General features: G+C 40.9%; 1 protein-coding gene and 1 long non-coding RNA gene across 6 annotated transcripts in view; one reads left to right on the top strand and one right to left on the bottom strand.

The window, feature by feature from the left end:
- Positions 1–15,168, bottom strand: part of TMEM63A (transmembrane protein 63A) — a 33,369-nt gene extending 18,201 nt beyond the window's left edge. For 2 of the 5 annotated variants that reach the window (XM_032683196.1, XM_032683192.1), the window contains exons 1-13: positions 14,990–15,091; positions 13,852–14,190; positions 12,971–13,167; positions 10,661–10,740; positions 9,073–9,136; positions 7,653–7,690; positions 6,388–6,530; positions 3,864–3,915; positions 2,592–2,700; positions 2,138–2,208; positions 1,287–1,367; positions 512–635; positions 8–141 (exon numbers count right to left, since the gene is read on the bottom strand). In XM_032683196.1, the coding sequence (XP_032539087.1) occupies positions 8–141; positions 512–635; positions 1,287–1,367; positions 2,138–2,208; positions 2,592–2,700; positions 3,864–3,915; positions 6,388–6,530; positions 7,653–7,690; positions 9,073–9,136; positions 10,661–10,740; positions 12,971–13,156 (1,082 nt within the window). In that variant the 5' untranslated portion in view covers positions 13,157–13,167; positions 13,852–14,190; positions 14,990–15,091. Of the gene's footprint in view, positions 1–7; positions 142–511; positions 636–1,286; positions 1,368–2,137; positions 2,209–2,591; positions 2,701–3,863; positions 3,916–6,387; positions 6,531–7,652; positions 7,691–9,072; positions 9,137–10,660; positions 10,741–12,970; positions 13,168–13,851; positions 14,191–14,989 lie in introns of all 5 variants that reach the window. The other 3 variants (XM_032683193.1, XM_032683195.1, XM_032683194.1) reach the window with 3 other exon arrangements.
- Positions 15,169–16,100: 932 nt separating this feature from the next.
- Positions 16,101–17,388, top strand: LOC116784499. Its single transcript, XR_004356096.1, has 2 exons — positions 16,101–16,279; positions 17,117–17,388. It is a non-coding gene; the product is annotated as an uncharacterized LOC116784499 (long non-coding RNA).
- The last annotated feature ends 1,363 nt before the right edge of the window (positions 17,389–18,751 follow it).

Raw genomic sequence — 18,751 nt, 5'->3', positions numbered from 1 at the left:
AACTTACTAGGTTGCCATGGATTTCTCTTGAAATGTTACAAAAGCCATTCCCAGTGGGTTATTATGAACAGCTTGTTCCTCTTTCGAATATTCTTCCATCAGTTCATTTCTAACTTTGGTATAATAATCTACAGCATCCTCCTGTCAGAAAATTGATGACTGTTACATCCAAGCACCAGATGGCTAATATCCTCATTAATTAATATCTTCATACAGCTTACACAAACCATAGTCTCTCTTCCTCAGACTACTTCCACAAATTACAAATGATGTCGCAAGGCGAAGACAAACAAATGTAAGATTTTCCTGTACTTCAATTTTTTCACTTAGATTACATTTCAAAAGTTTTGGGGAATTCCTTTTCCCTCCAGTGTAAGAACATGATAGATGAGCTATTAGGAACGAACAAATACGGAATTTTCTGAAGCTCAATGAGATGTCACACAAAACCTATTCTCCACCCTTCTAACAATCTACCTGGCCATAACTAAAACAGAACACAATCTCTTACCCTTTCACATCCTCTCATTTCACAACAGCAGAACTGACCACATGGCTTAGGGTTGATTTGGACCCGCTTGCCATACTTCTGATGCAGGTGTTCATAGTAAGTCAGGCTTTTTTCTGCCTGTTTTCTGGACAGAAAAAATAAATCTATAACAATTTGCAACAAAAAAAGTATAAACACCAAGCTTAGGAAGAACATAGTCCTCAAGAAAAAAAGTTATTATAAGGATTGACAGCGAATGAATCAGTCATCAAAGTTATTTGCATTCACTTTAATTTTAGTTACTTATAATATATATGAGTATAATTTATTTTCAAGTCAGTAATAGCTTTATATAACCTACACTTATAGTGACATTCCAGATTAAAAAAACGAAAATACAATGCTATTCTTGATAGCCCAGAAAATAACACTTGTCTCTCATGAGATCATCAATCTGGCCAAAGAAGCAGGGTTAACAAAGTTATTAATTTAATAATTCAGTTTTTCACTTTGTACTGCCTGACAATAAGTAACTAACTATATACATACATACAGAAATAAATAATCAGCCAGTCAAAACTTACCTTATGCAACACACAACATATCACACCCACAAGAGATGGGCTGAACCCCACAACTCACTGTAAACCACAATGGAATCTAACTAAAGTCCAGACCAGAACTTTAGGAGCAGAATTCATCCTTAGTGCACGGTTAGTACTGCTGGTATGTGTTAAGGACTAGCAAAACATTTGTAAAATTACGCTAAAGTCATGTAGATTACAAAATCAAGTACCTTTTTTTGAATAGATAAATAAGCTTGGCTACATCATAACACAGCTGGACCTCCAGCACAGTGCAGCTTGGGTAGGCATCCCTGAAAGGAAGCAGCACATGGGAACAATAAGAACAAAAAGTACAAGGAAGAAACTGTTTCAAAGAGCACCACTGATACCTAACTGACACCTCAATCACTCATTTGATTTCTGCATGATGTATCATAGAACAGAGACTTCCAGAGAGACACTGCTGAAAGTTACTTTAACACGAGATGCACAGCATTATTCCAAGTAAAGGTCATGTGAGAGCATGAATGGAAAGTGTGGATACACAGCCCGTCTTATCTTCTGATTTTAAGATCAGCTAACTAACTTCACTGAAATATAGTCTTTTCTCAGCGCTGGCTAAGGAATAAGATATGCTTTTAGAACACAGATATACTATAACATGAATTTTAAACAGTGCAAAATTCAAAAAACATATCTGCTTGGTCAGGTAAAACTACTAGGACAATTTTAAATCTCCTGTTTTTCATAAAAGATGGAGAGAGGCTTTTTATCAGGGCATGTACTAATAGAACAAGGGAGAAGGGCTTTAAACTGAAAGAAAATAGGTTTAGATCAGATATGAGGAGGAAATCCTTTACTGTGAGGCACTGGAGGCACTGGAAAAGGTTACTCAGAGAAGCTGTGGACTTCCAGCCCCATCCTTGGAAGTGTTCAAGGCCACATTGGATGGGGCTCTGAGCAACCTGGTCCAGAGGAAGGTGTCCCTGCACATGGTAGGGGGGGTGGAACTAGACGACCTTTAAGGTCCCTTCCAACTCCAACCATTCTATGATTCTAATTACTCAAGTATGGAACTTACATGAAATGGCTTTGTATTATCTCTTCATTGGTGCTTTTTGGAATACCAGTTATAAACAGTGTGCGCTTAACCTGTGAGAGAAAATGCAAGTCAAATTTTGAGAAATCACATCACAGAAAACAAGAATATAAGGAAGGCAGTGACACAGCACAAGCAGCTGTGTGGTAGAGGGGGAAAAAATGTAGGAAATGTTGGTTTTGGTGGGAGATGCGTGTATTTAAGACAGCACCTTCCACACTGATAATAGATAACAGCAAAATTTCACAAATCCTTCCCCAACCCCCTCCTCTCCTTCCATTTTCACAACTGACTCAGTATAGCATTGCTTTCAGTGAATTCCTTCACATTTATGTCACAGTCTAGCACACAGGAGCCTCTTAGCAATTTGCTTTTTTAGCATTATCCACTGGCAAATATGCTCTACGTTTTCCTTCAGCCCAGTACAGAAACTTACTATGTTTTCTTCTTTATATGTGACATACTTCATGTGATGTCTCATGAAGACAACAGTCAGAATCAGGTAAACAACAGCAAAAACCGTGTGCAGCCAAAGAAGATTATTGCTGTCAGACAAAATGTTATGAATATGAAAAACAGGAAGAACCAACTGTCCAACTGATACAAGTAGCTGTCAAAATGCTAATCAGATCAGAACCTTTCACTGAACACAAAACAGGAAAAAAAAAGCAGTTACTGGTAGTCAGTCATGCCTATGCAGATGCCTTGGACAGCCAACAGGGAGAGTTACTTGCTTATCATACTATTCTGTGGGTAGTTAACCTACAAAGAAAATAGTTATTCTATGACATGGACATATTTAGGAAGTGTTTGGCTGGCACCTTCCCAGCCAGATGGCCAATAGCACACATGATGCTATTTGGCAAAATGGTTTTAATTTGCCTTATTATTTACTGTGCTGAGTGCATAATTGAACTCTCCTTGAACACAGCTGAAAACAGCCTCAACATAAATTCTTTTCCTTGATAGCTCCTTCTTCAAAGCTTAGAGATGTTCTGTTCTGTGAACAGTTCTTCAGTTTTGTGAAGAGCATTAATAATTATAATTAACCTAAAATACAGGAACCTATTTCACAGATTAAAAAAAACCAAGCACCAAGCAAAAAAATCCCTACTAGTTACTAAGTTTCATAACATGGTTATAAAAGCAAAGTGCATTGGCAGAAACTCTATTGGACATTGTATCATGGATGGATGCGGATTGATCAAGTAATAAACCAGAAGACTTATACAGCTTTGTATTTCAACTATTTTACAGACTGTTTTTAAAACACACAGAAGCAATTTTAACTGCAATCTCAGATTAGAGAGATATGCACACACAGAAATCTAAGGTAAGGGAATTTATATCATCCAAGTTACACATTCTAGTAAAGCTGTCAGCTTTACTTTCTTTATGAAACATGGTTTCTTTCAATGTGGAAATTTCTGAAAATAATATCACTAGATGTGCAGTCATTAGCCAAAAGAAACGTGGTGTAAGAAGTAAGAGCTGAGTGAGTAGAAGCCAAGTCTCAAGATTTCTTATCAGCACTGTAAGTGCACAGCCTGAAGCCAAACATATCCCAGTTTCAGTCAATCAAGTGTGAATAAGTTGTGAATAAGTTACTCTGACCCCAGAAGCCACCCTGCAAGTGTCAATTCTTGTGTTTAGAGACGGTGGCAGAAAACTAACACAAGCATAAAGGTACTCTGCAAGACTTACTTACCCAGTTTGTAAGTTCACTATAGTTGTTCTTCCAAAACTGTAGGGATCTTTATCTAAGAACAAAAAAATTAGCATAATTTGCTGGTGTAACATTCACAGTAAACTATCAGAAAGTCAGCTTTTAGTCTAGTTTTTAAAGATGATAATATATTTCCTTTTAATGCTGAGCAAGTTCATTGATAAAAAGATTCAAAATCACAATCAATGCTGGTTTACTCTCTATTGCATTTTAAAGTAGGAAAAAAAACCCCAGGATTACACTACATTCAAATCATCAAGAGAAGTAGTAGATTGTTTTAAAAATCTGAACAGTACATCTTTGCAGCAGTTCCCTTTCTCCCTTCAATCTCCTTTCATGTCCATTAATAACATTGTTCAGGGATTGAACATATTTCCTTCACATTTTTCTTCCATCTTAACTGATTTCTTATCTCAGGCTTTTAAGATGCTTTAATTCAGTGTTGACAGAACAGTGCTGATAACCTTGCTAAGGTCAAAAATGAGAGAGTTTGTATGACATTATTTCTCTAAACTGTCAAGTATTTTAAAAAAATGATAAGGCAAGTGAGTGAAAATTGAGTAAATGTTCACAAGGGAAAAAGAGGTAAGTGTATCTGGAAAGGTAAACAATCCTCTAGCATAGATTGTTAAACTACATTTCAAGTTAAGTCATCACAACTGAAAGAACTGCAAATGCACAAAAGCAACTTACAGTGGAAGGGAAGGAAAAAAGGGAGAGACACTAAAACTTTTTTTTTCAGCTGTATTTCCTAGGATCACAAAAGCTAATGGAGAAAAACAGAAGCCGTACTCTCCTGCTTTACAAAACAGAAAGGAACAACAGGAGACAGTCCAGCTAGACTGAAACAAAAATTCAAGTCATGGCTGATGATTTTATGATCAGCCAAATGGAAAACATTTCTCATTAATGACCAAATTAATTGGTCTGGTTTACAAAAAAGAGGAAAAAGCCCAGAAGAATTTATAACCCTCAAGCAGCTACAAGGATTTTGTAAAGAAGAAAAGAATAATCTATTATCTCCAGTGACAGGTCAAAAAAGTGATTTTAAAATGCAGCAAAAGAGGTTCAGACTGGATACTAGAAAGAGATTTCTCGGCTGTGACAACGGTTTCTGCTGCCAATCATCACCAATAAAAAACACAATGAGTGCCTAGATAAACACCAGGTAAGAGGGCATAGGTAAAATTAATCCTGCCTTGAGCCTTTTGAGTCTAGCCATCTATGTCTGCACGTGTTCTGCAATCTTGTTTCTGGCAACTGCTTAAAGAACACTCTGTATTCATATAAATTTCACATCAGACTGAGGGGATGTGTTAGGTTTGCTTGGCCAGGTTTTGGTAGAGGGGAGGTCACTTCTGTGCAAAGCTTCTAGAAGCTTCCCCCATGTCCATCAGAGCCAATGCCAGCTGGCTCCAGGATGGACCCACCTCTGGCCAAGGCCAAGCCAAGGAGGAATGACAGTAACACCTCTGTGATAACAAATTTAAGAAGGAGAAAAAAAGTTCTTGTGCAGATGTAACTGCGGCCAGAAAGGAGCAGAGTGGGAATACGTGAGAGGAACAACTCTGCAGACACCAAGGTCAGTGGAGAGGGAGGGGGAGGAGGTGCTCCAGGAGACAGAGCACAGACTCCTCTGCAGCCCATGGTGAACACCATGGTGAGGCAGCTGTGCCCTTGCAGCCCATGGAGGTTAATGGGGGTGCAGAGATCCACCTGCAGCCCATGGAGGAGCCCATGCCTGAGAGAGGGTTGTGAACCCATGGAAAATCAAACTGGAGCAGGATCCTGGCAAGAACTTGCAGACCTGTGGAGGGAGGAGCCCACACTTGATCAGGTTTGCCGGTAGGACCTGTGACCCTGTGGAGCACCCATGTTGGAGCAGGCTGTGCCAGAAGAACTGCACCCCGTGGAAGAGTAACCCATGCTGGAAAAGTTCACGGAGAATTGTCTCCCATGGGAAGGGCCCCACACTGGAGCAGAGGAAGGACTCTTCACCCTGAGCAGTGGCAGAACGTGTGATGAACTGACCATAATCCCCACTCCCCACCTCCCTGTGCCACTGGGGGGGAGGAGGTAGAGCCCAGAAAGGAGGGAGGGGTGGGGGGAAGGCGTTTTTAAGATTTATTTTACTTCTCATTATCCTGCTCTGATTTTGTTATTAATAAATTCAGCTAATATCCCCAAGTTGAGTCTGTTTTGCCCATGACAGTATCCAGTGAGTGATCTCTCCCAGCCCTTATGTCAGCTGAGGAACCTTTCACTGTGTTTTCTCTCCCCTGTCCACTCATGGAGGGGAGTGAAGAGCAGCTTCAGTGAGTGCCTGGTGTCCAGCCACGGTCCACCCACTACAGGCAGGCAAACACAACACCACCTTATAAAGTTTAGCAAAAAAAAAAAAAAAAAAAAAAAAAAAAACAAACTAAAAGCTTTTACAATGATATAAAAATATAAAATTCTTCTCAGAATAACAAAAAAAAAAAAAAAAAAAAAAAAAGATTCTTACCAAGGAGATCACCCGACAGGTTGACAGGTAATATCACACACACAGACAAAATGCTGACAGTAATCAACAAGCAGATGATGTGGCGCTGGAAGGCAAGGTAGTGAATGGCATCTTCACCACATCTCTCGTGAATCTCGTCATCGCTGCATCACAGACAGAAAAGCACGTGGTCAGTCTGCTTAGTCTCTTTGGGGGTGGTTTATATAACAGTACACTAAATTCTCAGTCTACCCAGTGACATCCCCATCAGTCCCTACTGGTTTTCAACATGGCTGTGTCCTTTCATGCACAATTTCAGGTTCCGGAAGCGTCTTTTCTTGTGTATCACCATACAAAAATTAACACGAGGGAATTTAAGATGGAAGGACATGGAATTCTTTTTTTATCAGACTAAAAGGGGACAAAGTAAATTTCTGTGACCTCTTGTTTTACGATAGTCACAAGTCTAGCTCTCAAAATTTAAGATCATGCTGTGACAGTATTCACTCAGCGCCGTAAAGGCTCCCCACGAGGAAAATTACAACAGAATCACCTCACCCTTATGACACTCAGTTAACAAGATATAACAGGCTTTGGAATTGACTCTCACCATCTCTCCACTGTCAGCAGAATCAATCATTAAAATAGGAGAGGAAGGAAAAGGAAGGAACTGAACTAGTGAAAATGGAGACAGACAGGCTGAATCCCCACCTCTTTTTTATCTAAATATACCCAAGCTCTAAATTGATTTTTAAACACCATGATCTACTAAGACCCAAGAGATACAGAGAATGAACATCACATCTCTAACAGTCGGTTTCTGGGAAACAGTGGGATGGACTTTTCCTAGTTAGTCAATCCAGCCCCAAATAAACCACCAGTTCTCCATAGAAACCCCTGCAGGGAAATCCCATTTCCTGCCCTGGACCTTGGGCCTTCAAACAGGGGAACACCCAGAAGGTACTCTTTGAAGAGGAAAAGTCTAGAGCATAATTATTAGCTCTGAATCCATACAAATCCCATAGATTCACTTAGGTTCACACACTGTCCTAAAATCAGGAAGTCCCTGGGCTGCTAGCAAGACAACTATATCCTGAAAAAGTATTCCCATAAGTTGACCTTGTTTTCATTTGCTTTTCTCTCCCAACCAGACGCACCTATATAAGTGCTTGTATTAAATTCTATCTATCTAAAAAAAACCCCAACATTTTTTAATGAAAACCACCATTTTAATTAAAAAAGATCGAAGCAAACCACAGCTGACTATTTCTGTTTCATATACTTACTGCATTCGAAAAGCAGCTGTTATCCAAGAACAAAACCCCTATAAATAAAGAAAGAAGTTTTTAGGAGCTAACTTATTAAAAAATAGAGTCTCTAATCTATATAATAAAGAGAAGAGTTTCTATTAAACCAACCTCTTCCCTAAAAAGCTGGTAGTTTGTTGCTCTGAAACCATCATTTAGAAACATACAGAAAAATACCTAATACTCTACATACTTTTCACAAGGTATTTAATGTGTCTGTCTTCAGACAGTATTTAAGAGTTGGGTTTTTTTAATTACTTTCACACTTATCGCTTGGGCTTCTTAAATTTATAGAAGTCTGCCCAAATCCCAGTGAACACAAGTTAAGATTGAGGCTTCTAAAGAATTTTTTTAGTGGTTTGTTTTGGAGCAGGAGAGGTGATTATTTTTCCAAAACCATTTCCAGAGACTCTCCAATTTCAAGGATAAGCTCCATGAGTCTAATACAAGTTAATCAGTTAAACAGTAATTAGAAACAAGTCTGTTTCTAATTACATTAACAGAAAGGCTTCTTATCTAGGTTTACAAATCCTCCTATGAAACTGGACAGAGAGCACATCTCACTGAATGTTCCAGTATGCTTCAAAAAACCTTCCCTCTCTAAAGGCCTCTTCTTTCAAGTGAACATTATTCAACTAAATAGAGACATTTTATTCAACCGCTAAGGTTGCTTTAGGGTTTTAAAAAGATGAAGAAAACTACACAAATAGCAGAGCAATCCTGATCAGACACTAGTATGCTTTTGATGCTTACGCAAATAATTAGTTGCAAGGCTAGATATTAAGCTGATGAATGTATAAAATGCTAAAATGTAGGCTACCACCACTGGACAACTCTTGCGTGGTACGTTCTGAAGCTGCAACACAAAATCACAGAGATGTACCAGCTCAAAGACTCCAGAAAGGCCGTGGAGGAAGCAATTAAAAGTTTAGTCAAAAAATTATCTTCCAGTCCAAACCAGTTTGATTATTAAGAGTACAGAGCAGTATAATCAGCCTCACACTCACATCCAGTTTTCTCAACTTTGTGAGGAAAACAACGTACTATCAAGAGCAACTAGGTATTATTTGCAATGTGAACACAATGCAACCTTTTAAATTCTTATCTAAGTACAAATTATATACTAGTCTTTTTTCTTTCTCCCCTCCCCCTTTGAAACTCTTAACATATAGTCCCTCTCTACGTTAAAACAAAACAATAAAACTGAAGAACAATAACACAAGATACTGCTAATGATATGGCAATAGTTTGTCAGGAAAAAAACCACAGGGAACAATGTTTTATTAATTTTTACATATAGATGGTCTTCCAGTTTAATGACTGGCTCACTGGGCTACATGGAATGGCAAATTAGAGCACATTCCATTAAAAAGTATTATCAAAACTCTAGAATACTTACCCTATCATGTTCAAGATCTTCAGGTATTGATGAAGATGTTGACAATCGGCTGTATCTGGATTCACTAAAACACATTAAATGACGCTCTTAAGTATCTTTAATAACAGTTGATTCTGCAGAACTATTTCCATTTTAAGAATTCTGAAGTAACTAGGGAAGGAGTACAATCCCACTTTTTCACTTATGAAAGCTGTGGTTTTCAGCTTGTAGCATATGCCTAATAATTATAGAAACTTGTGTATGTCTTATGTTAAAAAAGGAGGACACGTGAGCTCCTGACATGAGAGCACATAACCGAACTGGAAAGAAAACATTTTATGAGGATATTAAAACCACAGTAAAGTAAGAGAGTGCAACACAGGTTTGGGAGCCTAGCACGGATCAAATTTGTAAGCTGGCTTCCTGTTCAGACTTTCCTCATTACAAGACATCGCCTCTTTTTCCTCCACCTTTCTTGCTCCATCGTAGAGCCACTAGTCAGAATTGCTCCTCCCAATTAAATCCCTCACCTGCAAGGCCACCTCCTCACACAAAGAGTTCCACAGCAAGGCCAGAAACATTTAGAGACTCTGTAGGCCTCAAAAATAGCAGAGTACCTGTTTTCAGTTTGTTGCTAAAAAGAAACAATCAAATGTTGCAGTGGTGATGTGCCCATAATTACAGGACAACACATGTTAAAATGGAGTGCATTCACAGGTATATCTATAATTTTGACTGTCTGGCTCAGGCCACAGTCCAGCAGGGACAATAACATGGGCTCCTGGGTGTCTGACTGCTCAAGGGCCTCCACAGCCCACGTGGAAGTCTATGCCAGAGCACCTTCATGCTTGCTGCCTGAGCTATCTGGATTAAAGACTTCTCAGTTATTGCCCATCTTATTTTACGTCATCTACATTTCACAACTGTACATGGATTACACCTAAAAACAGGCTTTGAGTTCTCTGCTGTTGCTCAGTTGTGAGTTTACCACAACTTGGTTACACCAGTAATACCAGGAAGAGGCTCACTGTTAAAGTTTACCCACTTCATAGATAGCTTAGCTTTTAAACATCACAACAAATCACCCCGCAGAAAAAAAAAATACTTAAAAAAATAATAGTCAAAAGCTCATTTGTAGTATTACTAAAAATCAGTGAAGAATTTCAGAAACCTGCAGTGATATATTTTTATTTTTGAATCCTTCAGAAATTTTATGGCACAGGCTACACAAGGAGCTCTGGGAAAGATATAAGTCTTGAGCCAAGATAAACAAAACAGCATCCTTCTGTGACAGAAACACACTGCAAACATCAATGTGCAGCACTTTAGCAGACAAGCAGCCTATTTTCTTACCTCCACTTCCTTAACTCACAAATGCAGAATGAAATTCATGACAATGGCAGACACACAACTTCACTGAAACCACAAACTAACTCTGTGAGTGGGATGTGTTTCACACAAAGCAGCATGAGGACATTTTTAACAAACATGTGCATGTGATTACAAACATATCTAACTGATACAAATGCACTTATTTTAAGCCATTTACTGTACTTCCACATTCCCCAAAAGGTTTCAACAAATCAGTCTGATTGCATAGCATTTTTACCTTTCAACTTCTGACACCAGAGCAACACGACCGTAGTCCCAGAATCTCTTTCTTATAATGGAAAACAGTAATATTAAAATCTAGAAAAATAAAAAGAAATACTTTTGAATATTTATTTTTCCTATTTCATAATAATTATTATAAGAACTGTCAAAAAATGCTGTCCTAGCTCCTAAATCAATTATCACATGCCAGCCAACACATCACATGCCAGTCATGCTATAGACCAACCCATTTGGGATCAAAGGATCAGGACATCTGCCTTCCTGTTCTAATTTAAAAAGGAGGAGAACTGCATGCAAAACTAGTTCTGAACTGCAAGTGCATGAAGGTTTATGACAGGAAAAGAGCAAGTAGCACTTGAGAAGAAGTAAAAATTTTCATGCACACACTTTTACTATTATTCATCACTTAATGACCAGAACTATGATGGGAGACTTGCAATTTTACTTGATTTTCAAACAGTGATGTAAACAGGCTGACGGGAGCTCAAATATTTTCGCAAGTGTAACAATTATTTTCATCCAAAGTAATATATTATTATAACTCTCAAAGCCCAGTAACTTATACTTGATCTCTGCAATGTATTTTTTAATCTCCTCCTGTATTTTCGCTTTTTGAAAGTGACTAAGAAAACAAGGAGAAAACCCCATCATTGTGTATTTCATAGATACATTTCTTTTTTTCTTTTTTTTTTTTTCAAAGAAAGAAGTTGCTCTACACAAAGCAACGAAGCTGAAGTAACAAGGCCTGTTTTCCATGCATATGTAGCCTATGCTCTCACCTTCCAGTTCTTCTTACATCCCATACCTGTTTGGCTAGAAAGTGGTGTTAAGTGATATAACTTACTGGGATCAAATACCAACCGGCCAGCCAGGACACATGTCAAGATTATCTACATATTAAGATTACACAGCTAATTTCCACATTTCACAGTGAATACAACCTTCTTATGAGAGCCTTCCACCAACAGGGAAGATTAATTATCTTCCTCCTTCATCTGACTATTAAACTTGATGCAAGCAGGAAAGTTCTCTAGACTCTGTGACAACTGTAGAATACTTGGCTACAGTATTCTACAGTTATGAGGAGGGACTGACAGACAAAAATGTGAAGAGAATTCAATATATAAAACTCACTTCCTCTGGAAACCAGCCTACTTCAGAAATCAATCAGCTGACAGTTACTAAAGGGATCTGCATTAAATGTGTCATGAAAATAGAAATACAAGAGTTGCAAAATAAATTGCAGTACTCGGTACTTGAAGAAGAGAGGAGCCTTCTACACTGCCGGTAACTCTCTGCCTTATGCTGTTGGAGAGCAGAGTTCAACAGCAAGGAACTCTAAAGCTGAGACTCAGTGTCTTAAAATTCAGTCACAGCTTTAAAAAAAGAAAGTCTCTCCAAACACTTCAACTAAATGTTATTAAATGCTGTGCCATGAGGCACAGAGAGCTGTAAATAATGTACATCCTCAGAAAATGGATTTATGGTAGCATGCTGCATACACTAAATCAATAGCAAAGAATCCCATTATGTAACTTTTAGGAACATTCTCTACATTCCTACAGAACTACCAGCTCCAACCTTACACAGGTACTTTAAGTTTCTCTACAGTAGCTTTCTAGAACTCAGGAACTATGTCATCCTTTTAGTCTGATTTTACTACCACAAACACATTTATCAGGCCACTTTGCAGCACGTCTGCAGCCCTGTTTCTGGGGGCTTAAGACCACCTAGGCCAAACTTACAGAAATAACCATAAGTTTTATTGCAGTCTCAGGCCTGGCCTGAAGCTCCAGGCAGCAACTCATCCCATTCTGCCTTTTGTCAGAATTGAGCTGATCAGTACACTAGTTCTTCAACAGCTTCATGAAATCTAATTTTAAAAAAGTTGGTGAAATGACAGATTTCCCACACTTTATTACCTTTTGAACAACAATCAAGTTAGCAATGGTGTCCCCTTCCTGGAAAGGTACCCAGTACTTAAATCCAAATGTTCTTGCAGTTAAGATAAAACATAGAAATTTAAGCTACCACCACAAAGCTCACCATGACTCCACATACAGATGTTGCACTCTCCCTACATCTACACGTCCAACACACAGTAACACTGTCATCCCACCTGTATGCAAACATTTATCAACACTTGAAAAGTGCTCTGATGTTCCCAGGATGGCCGTAAGCTCATTTCTTATTCTGAAGACTCTCAGAAACAAATCCCAACCTGATAAATAAGAGAATTCTGAAAATTTTAACTTTTGAAAAGGCCAGAACTATTTTCAACACAAGAAACAGAAACTGGGCTTACAAAAAAGAAGGTTACGTCAAGCAGCAGGACCGTCGGGATTCCGCCAAAAGTTACTCCTTGGAGCACCGTGCTGCCCTGGGCAGTGCTGTAGCAGTAGGTCTCATTTGTTGAGTTGAAAAGTTCACTTCTATTCCGGAAGTGGACCAGGTGAGAATGTCCAAAACCCAGAAAAAAGAAAGGGTTCATTTTGTCTTTCCCTTAAAAAAAAAAAAAAAAAAAAAAAAGAAAAGAAATGAAAAGGTGAAACAACCCTGTGAAAAGCCTGATTGGTACCTGTGAGATGTACTAATATTACAAGTATAACAAGTGCAGGAAGATCCAAGCATGACTACTTCAGAAGAGAAGGTGTCTTTGACAATCTTTCCCCTTCACATGTAAAGTATTTTGCAATAACTGACAGGTTCAGTTACCAGCAGTGCAGAATTCCAGTGAAGAATTCCAGACATCTAACAAACCACATCCTCTATAGACATCTGAGGAAGACTACAGAAGACTTCCCCCTCAAAAAACCTTCTCTATTATTTAATCCTTAACATCAAACTACTTATTCCAGCCTGGATTCTGATTCTGGGAAACACACAGGGCATTAGATATTACACCAACAGCAGTTTGAAGATTTTGTGCCTAGTTGATGGGCATGTGAATGCACCTGATTGTGAACTTTGTATTCAAATGTCAAAATCTTGTGATTATTGACAAATAGAAAAGAACTACTACACAAATACATATGGCCCTATCTGTTCTTGAAATCCTGCGTGATTTTCCTTTCTCAAAATAATTTGACTGAAAGAACAGCACAGTAATTACAGCATATCACAAACAAGAAAGAACAAACAGTATTTCTAAGGGAACAGTCATCTACCTCACTTTAGTCAACTGACCTGCTCAGATAATGTAGTAACAAGAACACACAAGATTTGCCTATTGATAGAAAAGGTTTTTTGGCACAGTGAGGGCAATTTCTTGTTAATTTGGGGGCTTCTCACTTCAAATATTTCTTTTCATGGATCTCATTAACTTGATGATTCCCATGTAGCGCCTCATGTAGAACAGACTTCTGACTGATAAATTCGTAAGGAAACCATTCCCCCAAAAAACTGAATCCTTCAAAAGCAAATATTGTAGGTCCTCATCACACAGGTCCCGGGACACTACTTTTGGGATACCATGCCTCTGTAAGAGGAATGCACATGTCTCTGACGACAGCACTATTCTGGACACTGAAAACAAAACAAAACAAGAACACCAATAACTACAAAATCTCCTTTCGAACAGCAGAAAACAGTATGGAATACTCCTCTCGAAACAGCATTTACTAAATGCTAGACTGTGCGACACGCTAGGGAAAAAATTTTGTCCCAACTGATGTGTTTTATCACAGAAAAAAAAAAAACAAGAGAGAGGGAAAAAAAAAATCCCACACGAAAGTTGTGCCGTTGCTTTCTAAGCGCTGAAATTTAGTGCTGACGGAAGAGAAGACATTTTCGAAGAGACTTTGGAAATGAGCACAACGGCAGAGCTCGTAAGTAACACATGGGCTCTTATCAGAGTTTATCAGACCCGGCTTCCAATTCTCGAAAGCCATTATTTTTAAGCAAGCCAGCTGCCGGGAAGATAAAGGGCAGGGGAAGACCTCCCACGGGCGGGGCTGTGCAGCAGCAAGGGGGGTCCAGACACGGGAAACCGGCTCCCGCTTTGGGCCGGGACCACGGCAGCGTTCCCGGCTCCCGCAGGGCGTGCAACCGGGGCGGGCAGGGCCGGTTTTCCCAGGCGAACACTGGAAAGCCCCGGGCTCGCCACTGGCGCAGGGACCGGTCCTTCAGATCCAGCAGGAGGGTGGGCTGGCTCAGCCCCCCGCGGGGAGGGGGCGGCCCGGAGCTGCCCCGCCGGCGCTGCCCGCCCCGAGCCCGCCGAGGGCCGGGGTCCCTCTGCAGAGGCCCCGGGTTCGCTTCCCCTACTCCCCTCCTATCCCGTACCGTCCCCGCGGCCCCGCAGAGCGCCGCTCCCCCCCTGCCTTACCTGCGCCAGGGCGGCCTCTCCTCTGCTTTCCCCTCCCCTTCCCTTCTACCCGTCCCGTCCCGTCACTGCACGGGCGGTCCCGGCCCAAACTTACGATCCCCGGCAACAGGACTCTGGATCCGCGCATGCGTGGCCGGGCCGGGCCCCACCGGGCCGGCTGTCAGCGGTCACCGGCCCGCAGCCCTCACTCCCCGCCGCCCTCACTCACTGCTGCCCTCGCCTCCTGCTGCCCTCACTCCCCGCTGCCCTCGCCGCCTGCTGCTCCCGCTCTCTGCTGCCCTCGCCGCCCTCGCCGCCTGCTGCCCTCACTCCCTGCTGCTCCAGCTCCCTCCTTCCCGGCCCCAGGGGTCGCTGGCTGCTCCCGTCGGAGTGTTGCTGCCCCTGCGCCTCTCCAGCCTTCTGCTCCTAGACCCTCAAGTGCTTCCCTCAGGGAAGGGACCCCCAAATAACCCCAAGTAACAGGGAAAGCTGCTCTTCAGCCTGGAGAAGGGGAGGCTCCGGGGAGACCTTGTAGCACCTTCGAGTAACTAAAACCAGAACCAAACAGAGCATTCTATAAGTCCCTGCCCCCTGCACTCCCCCCTACTGCACCCTCACCCCCCCTCCCCCAAAAAAATATAAAAAGAGGTTTCCAGAGAGATTTCACAATTCCAAATCTGATAAAGTGGGCAAATGTGCAGTTACAAGTGGAGCAGGCCACACACTATGGTCATACAATCATGGAATAGTTTAGGTTGGAAGGAACCTTAAAGATCATCTATTTCCATCCCACTTGCCATGAGCAGGGACACCTTCCACGAGAGCAGATTGCTCAGAGCCCCATCCAGCCCATCCTTGAACACTTCCAGGGGTGGGGCATCCACAGCTTCTCTGGGAGACCCGTTCCAGCACCTCACCACCCTCACAATAAAGAATTTTTTCCTAATATCTAGTCTAAACCTATCCTCTTTCACTTTAAAGCCATTCCCCCCTGTCCTATCACTACCTGTTCATGTAGAAAGTCCCTCTCCAGCTTTCTTCTTGGCCCCTTTTAGGCACTGGAAGGTGCAATAAGGTCTGCGCAGAGCCTTCTCCAGGCTGAACAATCCCAGCTCTCTCAGCCCGTGTTCATAGGAGAGGTGCTTCAGCCTTCTTTCCTGGCCCTCCTCTGGCCCTGTTCTGGTAGGTTCACATCTTTCTGCTGCTGGAGACCCCAGAGCTGGATGCAGCACTCCAGGTGGGGTCTCATAATGGCAGAATACAGGGGGAGAATCACTTCCCTTGACCTGTTGACCACACCTCTTTTGATGGGTAACTCTGAAATACATTAATTGTAGTAATATGAATGTTCCATGAAATATGTAAAGCCCCTTGTGTCCACACACCTTTGAAGCTAGAAATTCCATTCAAATGTTGTAAATTGCAAAAAAACACATAACCTAGGGAGTTTAAGTTAATAAGTCTATAACAGACCTGGGATGAGACCAATTCCCAGACATCCATAAGGACATCTTGTCCTTTACAGGGGTTAATTGCTTCCAGACAACAGGTCAGAAACACTGTACAGCAGGTCTCTGCTGTCCACCTCTCCTCTACTCTTTATTTTGGTGTTCCCTCAACAGCCATTTGATACCTAGCATTGCAAACCATCCTCATTGCCTTCTGTCTTCATCCTTTGTCCCTGGCTGGCATGACCTCAATGAGCAGTGGTCATATGAGGAAGAAGAAGATTATAATAATAATAAAAATGTAACTGGTCACAGGGAACTAGGGATCACTTGCCTCCAAGGGTTTGCACCCTACCTGCAGTCTTGTGGCTGAAGCAGTGGTGATGTCTCAGAACAGCAACCCATTCTAAAAACAACTGAAAATAAATAGGACATTGCAAGGTTAGGTCTGAAAAAAACCTCTTAGTTATCTGTTGACTTTTACGTTTGAAAGAAATTAGTGTTCCAGCTGCTAAGAAGCCAATCTCTCCTCCAGCTGACCATCCTGATCCTGCCTCTCCATCTTCAACTCCTCATGTTCCTGTGTATTCAGACGATGTGGATTACTTAGGGCCCTGCATGAAAAGCTGCTTTCCTGCTCCCTGCCATTTTATTAATCTACAATTGTTTTACTCTGTCAAATCCTTGTTTCACTTTTCAGGAGTGCCTGCTCAGTGGAGAGCAGTGTTTGGCTGTGCGTGTGCTGTGTGCCTTTCTCCATTTCATCCAACAAAAAGGCAGAAGTTCTGGTTATCTGCAGCCACTGAGAGACATTTCAAGACAGAACTTCATAATTTATCTAGCAGATGCATTGTGGATAATCTGTGATTTTAAATTGTCTGTAACAGTTATGTTAATTAGAAAATGGCACAAAAGTTCTCAGCTCAAAGCAGAGTGGTTCAGATTCACTGCTGGAATAAAGAAATCCCACTGCTGTTGAAGGGTGTTAATTATTTGAACTTTAAATCGCACTCTCTTCTGCTTAGGGCTATATTGGTGGAAAAGTTGTTAGGCATGAGTGTAGTAGAGTTATTATTCCATCCTGCCTTTTCTGGAAAAACTCCTGTGGACAATTTATTTTGAAGCAGGATTTCAAAGTGATACAGTTATAATCACGTTCCTTTAAATTAAATTTTACTGATGTAGCTGCAACGGAGTAGCCCTGCCACTTAGGTGAAGCCTCAGTGTATGCTTGCAGCTCTTGCACCTCTAGGACCAAAATCTGCTTGGTTGATTTTCTCACTGATTTCCAAAGCTGTTCATACTTTTGATTCTTGCCATGTTTTTCAAAATTAGGAAGGGCTTGCTCCGGCTGGACTGTCTTACTCTGTAGTGTAAAATAGGTGATATTCAGTAATCTTGACATGGTAATCTTGACATTTTTCATTCTGAAGACTTTTGCCTAGCTACAAAATAATTTTTCCCCCTCTTTCTCACAAGAATAACATCAGGCTTTTGTAATTTGTTTTTCTTCTTCCTCTGTCTAGACAGGCTCTTTAGCTAAGTGGTGTGATTTTGTTTATCTGTAATTTCAACAGCAGAGCCACATTTCCCTCCTTACCTCTTGTAAATAGGGTTTTGTTTACCACTGTCTGTTCTTTTGGTGACAAAAGCCACATACTGTCATTAGTTCCCAAATGTTTAATTATGTTGCTAGAGCAGATGGAAAACCACCCTCAGACCTAGGGAGCAGGTCAATAGAATTTGAAATTCTTCCATCTTTCTTTTATTTTGCATCCTCCATATCCACTTCAACAGCTCTTTAGCACCAAGTTGAACAAGCGTGCGGGGCGTTTACACTTACACGTGTGACTCTTCCCTTACTTTATTAAATGACCTTATGGCTGAGGAACTCCACTGTCACTTTAGTTTGATTTATCACAGCAGGACATCCCTTGATGGGTGAACTCCTAACAGGACATCAATAGTCTCTGGAGGTGAGTAGCAGGTGGCCTGATGCTTTGCCATGCGTGGCAACTCTCACCGTGATTCCTTCTCTCTGAAGAAACTCATCAGCCCAGATTGCCCTTCCTTACTTATCTGCCTATTCAAATATAACTTAATGGATTTAATTCAGGCTTCTGGCCTGGCAGCCTTTTGCTATCTTTTAATCTTTGCCTTCATCTAGCAATGTGTTTGCAAGACTCAGTATAGCAAAGGATGCAGTATGGGCATTATGGAGTCTTTCTTTGAAAGGTCTGAGCATTAATAAGTTTATAATAAAAATAAACAAATGGAAAAATCTAGACAGATAGATTTAAATGAACTCTAATCATAACACAAATCAGCAAGCAGC

The sequence above is a fragment of the Chiroxiphia lanceolata genome, chromosome 3, assembly GCF_009829145.1.
Source record: "Chiroxiphia lanceolata isolate bChiLan1 chromosome 3, bChiLan1.pri, whole genome shotgun sequence".
Taxonomy (NCBI): domain Eukaryota; kingdom Metazoa; phylum Chordata; class Aves; order Passeriformes; family Pipridae; genus Chiroxiphia; species Chiroxiphia lanceolata.
The sequence above is the reverse complement of the archived record's forward strand: the minus strand, read 5'-3'. Positions and strand labels throughout refer to the sequence as shown.